The 16,066-nt window shown below is 38.5% G+C and overlaps 1 protein-coding gene across 6 annotated transcripts in view; it reads right to left on the reverse strand.

Annotated features, from left to right (window-relative positions):
- Positions 1-16,066, reverse strand: part of spidr (scaffold protein involved in DNA repair) — a 252,990-nt gene that overhangs the window by 137,127 nt on the left and 99,797 nt on the right. For all 6 annotated transcript variants that reach the window (XM_048529193.2, XM_048529190.2, XM_048529192.2 and 3 more), the window contains exon 8: positions 10,465-10,684. In XM_048529193.2, coding sequence (XP_048385150.1) covers positions 10,465-10,684 — 220 coding nt within the window. The remainder of the gene's footprint in view (positions 1-10,464; positions 10,685-16,066) is intronic.

Here is a 16,066-nt window from a genome sequence, read left to right on the forward strand (position 1 = left end):
ACACCCATGGGGTCACCCATCTCAAGACTCATCGCAGAGGCAGTCACGCAAAGACTAGATCATACCATCCTCCACCACATTCAAACTAAACTGTGGATCCGGTACGTAGGCAACACATTTGGCATTATTAAATGTAACAAACTAGAAGAAACTCACCATCTCATATGTTGAGGCTGTACAGGACATTGGTAAGACCTCTTCTGGAATACTGTGTTCAGTTCTGATCACACAGGCATAGAAAGTATATTATTAAGCTGGAGTAGATTCAGAAGAGATTCACAGAATGTTGCCAGGTAGGGAAAATTTGAGTTATAAAGAAGGCTGGATAGGCTAGGGACTTTTGTTCGCTTGAGCATACAAAGTTGAGAGACAACCTAATAGAAGTTTATAAAATAATGAGTAGTGTAGATTTAATGGTAGTTTCGCTAGGATGGGGAATTTCAAGATGAGGGGGGCACATTTTTGAGGTGAGAGGACAGACTTTTAAGGAGACATGCGGGCAGATGTTTTACACAGAGGGTGATTAGCGTGCAGAATGAACTTCCTGAGGAAGTGGTGGATGTGAGTACAATTACAACATTTAAAAATCATTTTGACAGTTACATGAATAGACAAGGTTTGGAGGGATATGGGCCAGGAGCAGGCAGATGGGACTAGTTTAGTTTGGGATTATGTTCAGTATGGACCCGTTGGACTGAACAGGTCTGTTCCAGTGGTGTATGACTCGATGACTCCAGAATTCAAATGTGGACAAGAGAATCTCTTGCTGATTACCACATATTGACACCATTCAGCTGAATGGAAGAAACACTTGGGGCTGTCAAGGACACAGAATGCATGCTGCTTGGGAGACTTGAAATTGATCACCAAGGGTGGCCTGTTAGCATAACTACTGACCAAGCCCAGTGAATAAAGCTCCTAGTCTGTGTCAACGGCAGCTAGTAAGGGAAAACATTGTCAATCTAACCCTCATCAATCTACCTGTCACAGATGCATTTGTCTATGACAGCTTTGGTAAGATTGGTAAGTATTGGTAACCACCACTAAATCCTTGTGGAGACAAAGTCCGGTATCAACACCGGGGAAGTTTCTAGATCTGTTTGAAATATCGAGTTTTGAGAAAATTTGCAGCTCAGGTTGAGGAAACAGGTTGAGGCTGTTTGAAATATATGGCATTGAGCATGGTGATGGTGCCAATTGACACTATGGATAGTACCTACAAAATGAAGACCCACTTCATCTGCACCAGGCTTGTGCCTACTAATAACAGTCAAGGACAGAAATTTCTGAAGAATGGTCTAGGCCCGAAACATCAGCTTTCCTGCTCCTGATGCTGCTTGGCCAGCTGTGTTCATCCAGCTCTACACCTTGTTATCTCAGATTCTCCAGCATCTGCAGTTCCTACTATCTCTAATGCAAAATAGTTTGTTTAGTTTCTTTGTTATTTCTCCATTCTCCACTATAAATTCTGCAGTCCCAACCTGCTCCACAAAAACAAACCAAGGTAAAATTATGTAAAAATGACAATGAGGCTGACACTTGACTAGTTGTTGAGATACTCCTCCCAATTTTGCACTAGTTGTTAGTAAGGAAAATTGCAGGATCAACTATGTCCTCTGTTGCCATTGCTAGTGTTTTCAGCAACGCTGGTCTATCGAGCTCTATTCCTTTCATCAGAATTCGCAGTAATTAGGTTGAACTGAGTGGCTTGCCCGGCCAGTTTAGATTTATGAGTCAAACACATTGATGTGAATCTGGGATAACAAAGTGTGGGGCTGGACGAACACAGCAGGCCAAACAGCATCTTAGGAGCACAAAAGCTGATGTTTCGGGCCTAGACCCTACAGCAGAAAAGGGGGATGGTACAGGATTCTGAAATAAATAGGGAGAGGGGGGAGGCGGACTGAAGATAGATCGAGGAGAAGATAGGTGCAGAAGAGAGTATGGGTGGGGAGGTGGGGGGGGATAGGTCAGTCCGGGCAGGATGGACAAGTCAAGGGGGCGGGATGAGTTTAGTAGGGAGGAAATGGGGGTGCGGCTTGAGGTGGGAGGAGGGGATAGGTGAGAGGAAGAACAGGTAAGGCAGACGGAGACGAGCTGGGCTGGTTTTGGGATGCAGTGAGGAGAGGGGAGATTTTGAAGCTGGTGAAATCCACATTGATACCATTGGTCTGCAGAGTTCCCAAGTGGAATATGAGTTGCTGTTCCTGCAACCTATCCCCTCCTCCCACCTCAAGCCACACCTCCATTTCCTACCTACCCAAAACGTCAGCTTTTGTGCTCGTAAGATGCTGCACTTGGCCTGCTCTGTTCATCCAGCCCCACACTTTGTTATTCTCAGATCGTTAGTTTGGGTCTCTCAGCTATTAGTCCAGTAACGATACCACAGCATCCCCCTTATCTGAAGTACTATGTACAACTTTGGTCTCCTTATCTGAAAAAGGATGTGCAAGTATAAGAAACAGTTCAGAGAAGGTTCATCAAAACATTCCTGGGATGAATGGCTTATATTATTAAGGAATTTAAAGAGGTTTGGCCTTCACACACTGGAGGTTAGAAGAACGAGAAGTAATCTCAATGAAACATACAAGATCACGAGGTAACCTGACAGTGTAGATTCAGACAGAATGATTACCCTTTTATAAAAGCCCTGAACTAGGGACACAATTTAAGAATAACAGTTTTCATTTTTCAGACCAAGGTAAGGAGAAACATCATCTCTCATTGAGTTGTTGGTCTGTGGAATTCTCTTCCCCAGTAATCAATGTCACTGAATTTGTTCAAGGCTTAGGTAGATCTTTGATAAGCAAAGAGTGAATTGTTATAGGGTACAGACAGGAAGTGAAGTTGACACCACAACTAAATTAGGCACGTTTTTACTGAACTTCTGGGTTTTTATATTTAACTGTTCAAGTGCAGAGACTATAAACTGCTGTCTGTTTCCCAGTTGTAAGGTCAAAACATTGGCGGTTAGAACTGCTATCACTATGTGAAGTAATATTATAAATATTCAGCAAGTAGGCTGCATCTGTGGAGTGAAACAAAGTTGATATTTTAGGTTGAGATGACCTTTTACCAAAATTATAACTCCTAACTCAGCAGTGGATTAAAATATGTTAGTCTGATATAAAAGACAAAAATATGAAGGCTATTTGGAACATTAATATTCAAAAAATAAGTGGCCAAATAGTGGTCAGGCTTTTATGTTTCTGCATTTGTCAGGTCCTGATTTTCCTCCCATTAGAGCTTACTGACAGGTAGTCAACTAGGAAGTGCAGAAGCATAATTTGTCAAGCATATTATATTCATTATTTAACCATTACCTATTATATACCTTGGCAAAGAAAAATTAGACAGCGATGCATACATCATTCTTGGCTGGTGGACAATAATGAAGGCTCATTATGACTTCAAATATTAACTCAGTTTCTCTCTACAGTGGCTAATATTTCAACATTTCCAGCTTTTTCTGCTTTTATATTAATGGAACTATTTATTGTGTAGTTACAAGAAAGAGTATCACCTCTGAGCCAATGTCCTGTGCATGCAGCCTAGGGCTATCTGAGACCACTCAGTTCTGGTATATAAGGTTCAAAAGGGACCATGCCAGCCTTTTAGTCTTCAACCTCATGTCTCACAGGCAGCATACGGAAGATTTGAAATTCAACTAAGATTTCTCACCACCACGAAGTGTAACCACAGGTTTAAAAAGTAGTTGTATGAAGCCAAAATATACTGGGCTGGGTTTTTCAAGCAGTGGCAATTTCATACAGATTGCCACTCCGACCCTTTTTTAAGTAATAAGGGAGCTCCACATTTTTGAGAAGAAATTCTACTCAGGGTTCTTTCAATTTGGGGCCGTGTGTCCATACCATCTATTTTGCCATCAGCACTGTCCTGGAGGGCAATCCATATGCCCACTGCATAGCAGTCAGCTGCTGTATTCTGAAATTTAAAGGTCCTGACAGCCCTTTGCCAACTGTTGTCAAGGAGTAGTGAATGCAATATTAGAATGCTGGGAGGGTAGAGAGCAGGATGTGTAGGGGGGACTTGAGTGCCCAGTAAGTAGGGTGCCAGGTGGATAGGGAGTAAAGTGCCATATAAATAGGATGACAAGTGGATGGGGGGAAAATGGCAGTGCAAGTTTATGATAGTTCATTGTGCCTCGACTCTTGTTTCTTATTGCATCATACTCTTAACTTGTAGGTTCCTGGAGAGCTGAAATCTATTTTGACTAAAATGGGTAAACATAAATTTAGCATGCTAATAGTTGCATGTGTTGTTAGTTAAATTGTGAAAAAGTGTTTAGTCTTGAAATTAAAAAGTTGAACTGGCGATAAAAATCAATGAAAGTAAACATTCCTTGGGATTTTTAAAAAACTGTGATTCAACCCATTCAACTTTCCTTTACTGGAAGCTCAAGCTCCACAAAGAGGTCTCATTGATGAGCTAATGAATTCTCTTGGCTTTGGTACAATAAAACATGGTCTAACAAACTAAACTCGACCAACTTTTGACTCAGATTTACAACAACAATAAACATGAGCTCTATGAATGTAGTTTTTAAAAAAACTGACAACTGCCATAAAAATAATTATCCCCATTAACAATGTATGCTTACTGTTAACAACTAACAACAACACAGCTGTTTCCACTTGGCTGCTATTTAAAATAAACTGGAAATGGGATTTTTTTTCCCCTTGTTTGCTGTAAGCCACCTGACTATTGCCAGGAACTGGAATGCAAAACATTCCCTGGAGTAACTACTGACGTCAGCAGCACATTCCAAAATTGGCAATCACTGCTGGCTGGAAATTCCAGCCTTCAGCACTTGCAATCCTCAGTCAAAGCACCCCAGATTACTAACAGGCAGGATCCAACAGCCAGTTCATCACATTCATTCTATTAAATTAATGGTGATCGGAACATATTTTAATACTAGATCAAAATCCACATTTTTGAAGGTCAAAATTTAAACAATACACAAGACAAATCTCCAGCTTCCAGCATCTTTTTTCTACAACCTACAGCAACCATTCTGGCTCACACGGGAGGGGCTACAACCAACTGTGGCACACCATCAGTACAGTTGATATTAGTGAACTCAGCCATGGTCAAATTGTGAGTCCTTTTGCAGTAGCTTTGCGGCTAGCGTACAAAAATGTATATTTTGATCCAGCAGGAAAGATGCTCAGATAATATGACAAAGGATTGAGAGAATACAATCAATGAGAGGAAGCAATTAAAATTTAATTGAAGGGGAAGTGAACCATTTTGTAACTCTCCATCTACATTTGAAGATCACCAAATCAAAACATAAGTCCACTAAATTTATAGTCTTTAGCCAAAATAAGATGTATATATAGTGAAAGAGGTCCAACAAAAAATTGAAGATGATACAGAACTGAGAGATTGCACCTATTAGAAAAAAAATGGAACAAGCTAGAGCTGATTTCTCCAGCAAAAAGGGTAAGGGGAATTCTTAATAGAGGTCTCAAAATTATTAATCAGATAGATGCAGAGGAGACACTTCCACTCATGAAAGAAATTCCAAAACTAGGATTCATAAATTGAGAATAAAACAGGTGATTTTTGAAGGTTCAACCTGTTATGTCAACTCTGCTTCTCCCCCACAGATGCTAACAAACCTGGTAAGTATTTTTAGCATTTTCTGTTTTTATTTCAGATTTCCTGAGTCCTTTGCTCCAATATTAGTTCATACGCATAAGGTAGTCGCTAATAAACCAAATAAAGAATTTCGGTGAAGCTATTTTACTGAAAACAGTTGATGTTGAGCTTGCCACTAAATCAAAATAAATAAAATTTGCACAGAAAGCTATATGAAGCAGAAAGCAGTAGAAAGATCATTAGGTGGAGTTAGATGAATTAAGTTCAGTAGGAAGTAGAGCAAAAACATCATTGAGGACTAGTTTATATGCTGTAAATTCTGTATTTAAACCACAGAAAGAATTATAATCCCTTAACAAGCTGTCAAATGTTGAGCAGAAATTCTTCAGAAAGCACTACTACGCATTCTAATTTCATAATTGAATGAACTCTGCATGAGTGTATTAACATTCTTTTGGACGTTCTAAGATAAATACAAAGCAAACAACATTCCAAGAGTCATCAATGTTTGAAGCCTGTTGCTGACTCCAAGACATATCTTACAGAATTCACTCAAAATGAAATGCAAACAATTGATATTTTGGAGAAAGACGCTTTTAAGCTCTCTTATTACCTTGCCTGTGTGAAATTATAACATGCAGCTTTACAGCAATGTACATCATAGGACAATTAAGTCAACCAGGAACAGGAACTAGTGGAAGAATGTTCATCTGTAGCTGACACATTTTGAGAGTGAAAAGTGGGCCTCATCCTGCTCTTGTGGAACAAGCATGAATTATAACTATTGTACATGACAGATATGCAAGAATTACAAATAAGGTGCAAGCACGGAAAGGAACTCTCAAAAATAAGAAAGTATATTTTTCCCAGAAATTAGTTATTTAAGGAATTAAGGATATTGAGATGCTGAACATTCCGCAAGTGAGGATATTTGGACGAGTGTCAAGAGAGATAGTAATTTGGAATTTTGGGGATGAACATGCATATTATGTCAAGAAACAGTCCAGATCCTTGAATCTTCTCCCATAACATTTGGTTCTCCAACTGTGCCATCTTGAAAAGACCAGTCCCCTTTTGCCCTAAAGGTTACACCATCTTCAGCTATTTTAGAGTTATTCTTTACTCTTTATTCTAGCTAAACTCACAACTTCTCACTCTGCTCTTAAAAACTTGCTTGACTAATCATTTGGTCATTGCTCCCAACACACAGTCTTTTTATTTATTTTCTCTTTACCCCTCTGCAAGTGCTTTGGGATATTTCTTACATGAAAAGCCCCATGTAAATTATCCTTTTGTCAGCATAAAAGTAATGAGGAGGTTTGTAACTATGGCATGCATGGTAACATAACTAATCGGAAAGCCATTCATAACACTAACAATATTTCAATGCAGTTACTGCAAGTCAACACGAAGGCCATTAATGATACTGCATTTATGCAGACCACCACTACATTCCTTTCTCTTGAACATGCTTGTCTGCTGTACAGATAAAAGACTGGGTTTATAGTGAAATAAATAAAACAAACTGCAAATATCTACATTCCAAGCTTTTATAAAATGGAAGATTGGCATTGGTTGGCTATGCATTACTCTCTCTTCTTGTCATCCAGAACAAATTATTACATAGATAGGGAACATGATGTACCATATTTACAGTTACGACGTAATCAGTCAATTTAATCTTCAAGCATAATAAAATGTGAGGCTGGATGAACACAGCAGGCCAAGCAGCATCTCAGGAGCACAGCATGTTGGGTTCACCTACCTTGATGGAATGAACAGAATTTCCCAAGCTTTAGTCTGGACAAGCATAATGGAAACATTTCTCTTTGGCCAAAATTAAAATGTATAAAACTAAGCAATGACTAGATTCACAACTACTGGACAAAGTGAAAGCCCAAACAAGAATTCAACAACCTTCATTTGCCCCGTATATTACCAACAATGGCAGAGATTTCTGTGCTCACTGCTCTTTTTTTTAAATCAGCTCATAGTATATGAAATAACTTGACTAGGCGATGATATAACTCCTGGTTTTTGTGAATATAATTTGAATTATTTACTAATTTAAATTGAAGAGACTAAAAAGTAGTGAAGCAGGAATTTAGGGTTAAAAATATCGAACTAGATCGATTAAATGTATGACTTAGTTTAAAGGGAGATGACTGTAGTAATGATATTAACGTATCAGCAAATTATTTGTTACAGTAATATTAATACTACATATTTATAAAAAATACTTCCACATTGTTTTTTGTCCCATATTCTTTTCACTATATCCTATTCTATCTTAAAAGCTTTAGTTTGACTGCATTGTAAGCCCAATCTGATAGCACAAAATTAATCTAAAATGTGGCTTTTTATAAACTGGTGTTTTCCTAACAATCTAACTTTGTTAAAGTAAGGTTTTACATCTGTGTTGATCATTCTGTCTTCAATATTTTATTCTTTTCATCACCTTTTGTTGTCAAACTTTCATGTCAAATTTACACTCAATAATCTCGATGCTATGTTTAAAATTGTAGCTAGCTTTCATTCTGTTAGTGGACAATCAAACCATTAGGTGACAATGCAGCACTCTACAAACTGAAGTGCACAGCTTTCATGCTTTGGAGTGTTAAATGGCCTCTATCTAATATGGTAAGCAGCACACATTCATTTTGAGTCCAAGTGCATTATATACCACAAATCAATAACTAGGGCAACACTGGAATCGGGCTATGGACTCCCTGTATATCTTCAAAGTATTAAACACCTGGTTAATGCTCTTTTCACAAGTTCCCCAAACATGGAGAATTGACAGCTAACTGCATTCAGGAACAGTTCATCGACACAGAGCCTTGTGTGAAGTTTACATTTGCCAATCACTAGTTAAGGAAAGGTGAAATACTTAGTGACTTTCTTTTTGGCACGTCATCAACACATGACATGAATAAACCTTGTGAAATTTAGTTCCTGTTTGCCTATCATTTGTTTTGAAAAGAATGCAACAAGTCATAATTGAGAACACAAACACAGGAGATGTTAACAGATCAGGCGAGCACAGGAAAAAGAGAATCTAGAAATTCAACAATTCCTAAACATGAATAAAATATTATAATACAAATCAAATTTCATCTATTCAGTTTTCAAATCTGTAATGACACAGCATAGTATGGCCTTTTATGATCAAAATACAGGGCATTCTTGAACTGATCACTAACAATACTGAAATAGATCTACTAGTAATAATACTAATACACTAGAGTACAAATCTTACTTTTGCCAGTTACTGTGTCGGTCACAGCTGTGCCGTGCTATTGCAATATCTGAATGTCATAATTTTAGAACAATGGGAATAAAACATGGGGTTGACTTACTATTTATGGGACATGATATGTAAATTGTTTGTGCGGTGAGTCTTTCTCCAGGACAACAGCGGATTTTGTTTCTTTTGCTTATGCTTGAATTCTTACGGAAGAGGATATTTATATATACTCTCCATCAAGCCTCATTTCTGGGAAATCACTGATTCAGACTTGCATATCCGACCCTCAGCTTCAGAAGGTGGATATCCTTAAAGAATATCTTTCAGAGATGCAATTCATATTAGTGTCATGATTGATAGCAATGTGTCTGAAATTAAATGCACTTAACATTTCCCTTGATGTTAATGTTGATAGATTGTTCACGATACTCAAAACATATCTGGTTCATAGCGTGGTAAAAGTAATCTAGATGACTGCATTGACTGGGTAATGACTACTTTCATGCAAATCGAGTTTGGAATGGAAGCAGTCCTCCACCCAAAATTTAAGTCATGTCACACTGTAGGACTCCAATGTTTATGCATAAATTTTCTCATTTTTCTTTCTCAAGTCTTTCTGATTAATTGCTTTTCTAATAGAATTACCCCAAATTTCCCTGTAATGGTAAGTTGAATATTCAGGATAGATTTGAACCCTCCAAGTCAACTATTCAAAAACCAATTATTTACATGCGTGAGTGAAATTAAACTACAGGAGGTCGTTATTAAAATCAAGCATTCTGATATTGATGGTGACTTTCTAGAATTTAAAAGCAGCTGATTATGCTGAAGAAGTAGGCAAATACTCATCCTTTAACAAATTCACTAACAAGTGAACAGGTAAAAAACTTTTGGCTTAGGAGCTGAAATCTGTTTCTTTACCTGTGATCTCTTGTGGATGCAAAGGTAGTGTCATTTCCTCTGAGTTGGGAAGCCCAGGTTCAAGTCACACCTGCTCCAGCTGTTTGTAATAGCATTTCTGAGCAGGTCGATATAGAAAATATTTGTTCCTTTACCTGTCGGCTTTGTGGTATAGTGGCTATGCCCCCACCTCTGGACCACATGGCCCAAGTTCAAATCCTACTGGCTCCAGCGATATGTAATAACACCTGTGACAGATGGATTTGAAAATATCTGTTCCTTTATCTGTCAATACACTACACTGTGAGTGAATACTTATAAATTATGGCAAAAATACTGTGACTTCTTTTAATAAACTGCAGTCCTTACAGAAGGGGATCATATGCATGTAAACTGTTCCAACATAGTAAAACACCAGGGTAGTGTAATCTTAAGAGCACTATTTCAATAAAACCATGACTACTCAATTATCATGACTGACATTAACTTGCAGTACACCAGTTCAGAACTATGGCACTTCTTTCCATTGGAACATTTCATGTTTAGTTACAAGGTAGATTTATTTGAAAACAATTGTGATTTGATCCTTAATAATATTACTATAATATATACATTAGGATTGGTTTATTTAAAAACAATATTTTGTTCAAGAAACAACCTGCATTTGTGAAAGGTTACAAGGCACTCACCATGGCGGATAGATGTGAACAGTATCACCTGCACAGATCCCAAGGTGTAATGCTGTTTCTCCGGTGAATAAAACCTTCAGTGGTGCTTTAATGGTGCATCCATCATTTTCATTAGCATTGTCTGTGGAGGTGTCCCTCATCGGCTGACACAAAGCTACAAACATTGAACATTCTTCATGCAAATCCAAAACTTTCACCCTCAAAATATCATCTGTCCTACCTGCAACGAAAGTGACAAGGATACTCATTATTCTGATTTTAGAAATTAGACTTTAGGCAGGCAGCTTGCTTCTACTAAGTATTACATATTTTATCCCTTGCTTCAACTGCTTGGCCCAGCACTTCTGCTGCTGAGGCAGTTGTTATATAATGTGATTTCTGTTAACCAATCTCAAATTTCAAATTCTTGTTATCTTTCGCATGTAACAGCGATTCCTAACTTTATTCTTGAAGGTTCTAGGTCTTGACTATTGACTAAACCGCCCTATTTTTCTAGATTTCAAGGAGACATGTGGATTCACTTGTGGTAATTTAATCCTGAGAGGCCAGGCACTATTCTTTTAAATCTAGCCTGTATTTCTTCCAAAATATACTTCCTAAGCAGGTCAGCTTGCAGTATCTGGCATTAGTCTGTCCAGGTCCTTTTACTGCTGTCACATGACTACTTACATCTTATATTCAAATATCAAAGCTAGCATTCCATTAGCTTATTTTCAATGTTGTTTTGGACATGTTCATAATGTTTTGATGATTTACGTACATAGATACCAAAAATTCCTTGAGCTCCCATTGCTCCTAGATTTTCACCATTTGGAAAGTACTCTTTCATACACCCTACATACAATGCCACTTATTGTGACATCAGCATATCTGAATGTGGACTCTCCATTCTGTCACCAAAGTTATTCATGAGTACAATCAAAAGTTGAGGGTCCATCACCGATCTGTGTGGGACACATTTAGTCCGACACTGCCAATGAGAGCACCGGTCCATGATCACTGCACTGTGTCTCCAGCTGCTCAGTCCAAGTCCATAATTTTCCCCCAAATCCTGGACCTTCAACTGTATCAAACAGTTCCTTATGAGGTACATTATTGATTGCTTTCTGGAAGTTCATTATAAAAATACTGAAAAATATTCCCCTCACTGGTAGTTTAGGCACCTCTTCAATGAAAAGAATTAGTATTTCAGTTCTGAAAAAGGGTCACTGGATCTGAAATGTTAACTCTGATTTCGCTCCAAAGATGCTGCCAGACCTACTGACATTTTCCAGCAATTTCTGTTTTTGTTTCTGCTTTCCAGCAGCACAGTTCTTTTGATTTTTAATTTACCTAAACAAGAATATTAGGCATGACCAAAATATTATAAATAAATCCAGGCTGACTCCTTTTGATCAAATGGAAACTTTTAAAGTGTTCTTTGACTCAATTCTGAACTACAGACCCTGACAATAGATTAACTGGTCTATTGAACCATAGTTTCCTTCTCTCATCTTTCTTAAACAGTGGGTGACATGCATTAATTGCCTACCCAAAAGCAAAGCTTCATCCTCACCCACTAAGGATTGAGTGATACATAGAAATATATAGAGAGAGATTATTATATATATATGAAATAAATATATATAATAGAGAGAGAGAGAGAGAGAGAGAAAGTGCACGCGAGAGAGAGAGAGTGTGTGAAGGGGGGAACTGGTCATGGAAGAACTGCTGGTGAAACAGAATGGCTGGTAGTTTTCTGATGTGGGATTCGCTAGCAAGTGAGGAACAAAAGTCCCATCTCCAATCAATTAATGTTCACTCAGCAGTTAAATCACTAAGGCAAGCCTTTACAAGCAGCAATGCACACGCTGTAAAAACATACGAATTATGAGGTGTAGGTCACTTGGCCTCCTTCAGCCTACTCCATCATTCAATATGATCATGGCTGACCTGATCATTCCACATTCTCACCTACCCTCTTGCTATCTATATCTGCCTTAAAATCATTCAAAGACACTGCTGTCACCACTTTTTGAGAAAGACCATTCCAACGATTCACAACTAGCAGAGAAAACCCCCTCAATTTTATCTTTAATGGGAGATGTTATTTTTCAGTTGTGTTACCTAACTCTAGAATCTCACCAGAGGAAATTTTCTTACCAGGCCCTGCCAAGATCAGCAAGGATGTATGCTTCAGTCAAACTGCCTTTTATTCTTCCGAACTTCAACAAATACAAGCCTAGCCTGACTAACATGTTCACGCAAAACAAGCCACTCAACTCACGTATTTGGCTAGCAAAACTTCTCTGAAATGCTTCCAATGCATTGACATCCTTCCTTAGATAAGCCGGTCAATTCCAAACAGCACTCCAGTTGTGGTCTTAATGTTCTACTTAACTACCTCATTTTTGTATTCAGCTCCCCTTGCAACAATGAAAAACATTTTATTAGCTTTCCTGTGATAACAAAGTGTGGAGCTGGATGAACACAGCAGGCCAAGCAGCATCTCAGGAGCACAAAAGCTGACGTTTCAGGCCTAGACCCTTCATCAGAGCATTATTAGCTTTCCTTATTGTTTACTGTACCTCGTGCCAGGTGCATAATTCATACATCCTCTGCATGTTAGAGTGGTGCAATTTCCCATCATGTGGAGATATGCCTTTTTTATTCTTCCTGCCAAAATAGATAATTCCACTTTTTCCCTTGTTCTCCACCAGATCTGCCAGATTTGCCACAACTTTACCAGTTACTCATCTACCTCTATATCCCTTTGTAGCCCCTATGTCCTCTTCACAACTTATTTTGCTACCTATCATTTTGCCATGAGCAAATTTAGCATCTGCACCTTTCACTCCTGTATCCAAGTCATTAATAGAAATTGTAAAATGTTGAGGGTCCAGCACTGATCTCCATATCTTACTATTCAGGACATCTTGCCACCAGAATATGGTCCATTTATACCGAATCTCTGTTTTCTGTCAGCCAGATAATTATCTATACATGCTATAATGTTATCCCCTAACCATGTGTTTTTATTTTCCACAATTATCTTTGATGTGGTAACTATGTTCTGAAAAGTGAAGTACAGCACATCCATTTGCTCACCTTAATTCTTGGATTACTTCAGGACCTTGCTGGAGCGATTACATTCTGTGCAATAACATGCCAATCTTGGAAGCATTGCTGCTTCTGGGAAAAGACTTGGTATGTTTAACAGGAGGCATTTTAAGATATGTGGAAATTAAAGCAGGGCATTGCAGCAAAAGCTGCCTGGGTCACCGAGTGGTTTCCCTGACTTGACAATGGCCACAATCTTGGATTGATACCAGATGCTTGGAATTGTGCTTCTATTGTGAATGTTGGTAAACACCTTTGCTAGTCACTTTCTTTCCGAAAAATTAATGGTTTTCAGAAATCGAGTCTATCCCTTTGACTCATGCTGCTTCACCTGATTGGTTGTTGTCCACATCCTCATATAAAGATATGATAGGTCTGTCTGCTCTAGGGCAGTCTTGAGAGTCTGGCATCAGGACTGTTTTTGCTATCTGCTTCTAATCTCCATTAGCAGGTAACTTTGAGCTTAATAGGAGTTGTGAATCATCAGCATCAATTCTGGGCTGTTGCTGTGATTTTTACTTGACTGGTCCCAGGCAGCAAATGAGTTCCCCCACCATTTGGCCCAAACACATGAAGTCAATCTTCTCTGCTGTTTTTCAACATTTTATGAGTGACTTTTCATCAAGTGATTTTTAGGAGTGCTGTTGAGGAGAGAACGTTCATTGTGACTGCATACATTACAAACTTTTTAAAATTCATTTTGTGGGATGTGGGTGTTATTGGCTGGCCAGCATTTATTGCTCATCCCGAGTTGCTCTTGAGAAAATGGTGGTGAGCTGCCTTCTTAAACTGCTGTGGGTTGACCCATGATGCCATCATGGAGGGAATTCCAGGATAGTTGACCCAGCCACAGTGAAGGAACGTGATATATTTCCAAGTCACGATGGTGAGTGGCTTAGAGGGGAACTTGAAGGTGGTGGTGTTCCCATCTATCTGCTGCTTTTGTCCTTATAGATGGAAGTGGTCGTTGGTTTCAAGAATGCTGTCTAAGGATCTTTAGTGAATTTCGGCAGTGCATCTCGTAGATGGTTCACACTACTATTGCTGAGCATCACTGGTAGAAGGAGTGGATGCTTGTGGATGTACGGCCAATCAAGTGGGCTGGTTTGTCCTTGATGGTGTCAAGCTTCTTGAGTACTTTTGGGGCTGCACTCTTCCAGGCAAGTGCGGACTCCTGACTTGTGTCTTGTAGATGTTGGACAGAGTTTGGGCAGTCAATAGCTGGGTTAGTCGCTGCAGTATTCCTAGCCTTGAACCTGTTCTTATAACCACTGCAATTATATGGCTGGTCCAGCTGAGTTTCTGGTCAATGATAACCGCCACACGATTGGCAGTGGGGGGATTGAGTGATGGTAACATCACTGAAAGTCAAGGGGCAGCAGTTAGATTGTCTCTTATTGGTGATGGTCATAGCCTGGCATTTGTGTGGCGTGCATGTTATTTCAAAGCTCAAACTCAGGCTGGAATCCATGACCTCAGACACAAGGGGTGACAATCCTGCTAACTGGGAAAAAGGTGGTACTTACACAAAGACAGAAAGTGCACGGGTGAATTTTAAACATAAATAGGGCTAACTCTGATGCAGTCAGCAGAAAATGTGTGACAACCAAGGCTATATTAGAGTTGCAAACAAACACACAGAATGCAAATCATGAAGAAGTAACGAGTGGCAGAAAAGAATTAATGAGAAATTTGAAAAAAATGATCTGTTCATGACAAAATCCAGAGGAGAACTAGTTATTTTTACAAAGAAGTTCAATTATAAAACTTGTGTGTTACATGCACTTCGATAACATTGATAAGTTAAATACAATGAGATGTCCTCAGTCTTCCATAAATACAGTGACCTGAATTTATTGGCTTGATTTGTGCTACATGCTCCTCTCCAAAATGCATCCAAAAATATTTTTTACGAAGAGTCATTAGATAATGCACTAAAATGGTAGTAGAATGTCTAAGCAATTTTCTTCAAGGAACTGATGCTAACAGACTTATAAACTTGAAGGACACATATGAACTTTCAAAGAAAATTGTACAGAATAACATTAGCTATATTAACTGTTCAAGAACTCTCACAATAACTTCTCAGTTTTTAAATGGATCTAATATTCTGTGAAATGTTTAGTACATTTTAAAGTGTTCGAACATATTCCTCATGCACAAAGACACAGTCTGTCTAGGTATTGCACGAGCAATAATACTCTTAAACGAAAGCTAGTTTTAATATTTCTTCAAAGCTTATGATCTACATCTTGCTGGCCCATTTGTTCTTTAACACATCCAACTTATTTGCAAAATGTCCACAATAATTCACCCAATCAGCTTTCTGCCATTGTAAATCATCTTCATTACCATTAGCTATTTTTAAATCGTTATGCTTGGGCCCTTTACAACTTTTATTTTAACCAACTCCTCACAAAACACTGTTAAAACATCAAGTTGTAGAACAAAAATAACATGACAGGAAGTTAAAGTTGAATGAAGTCTCACTTATAACAGTCTG

This window comes from Stegostoma tigrinum, chromosome 5 (genome assembly GCF_030684315.1).
Source record: "Stegostoma tigrinum isolate sSteTig4 chromosome 5, sSteTig4.hap1, whole genome shotgun sequence".
Classification (NCBI taxonomy): Eukaryota; Metazoa; Chordata; class Chondrichthyes; order Orectolobiformes; family Stegostomatidae; genus Stegostoma; species Stegostoma tigrinum.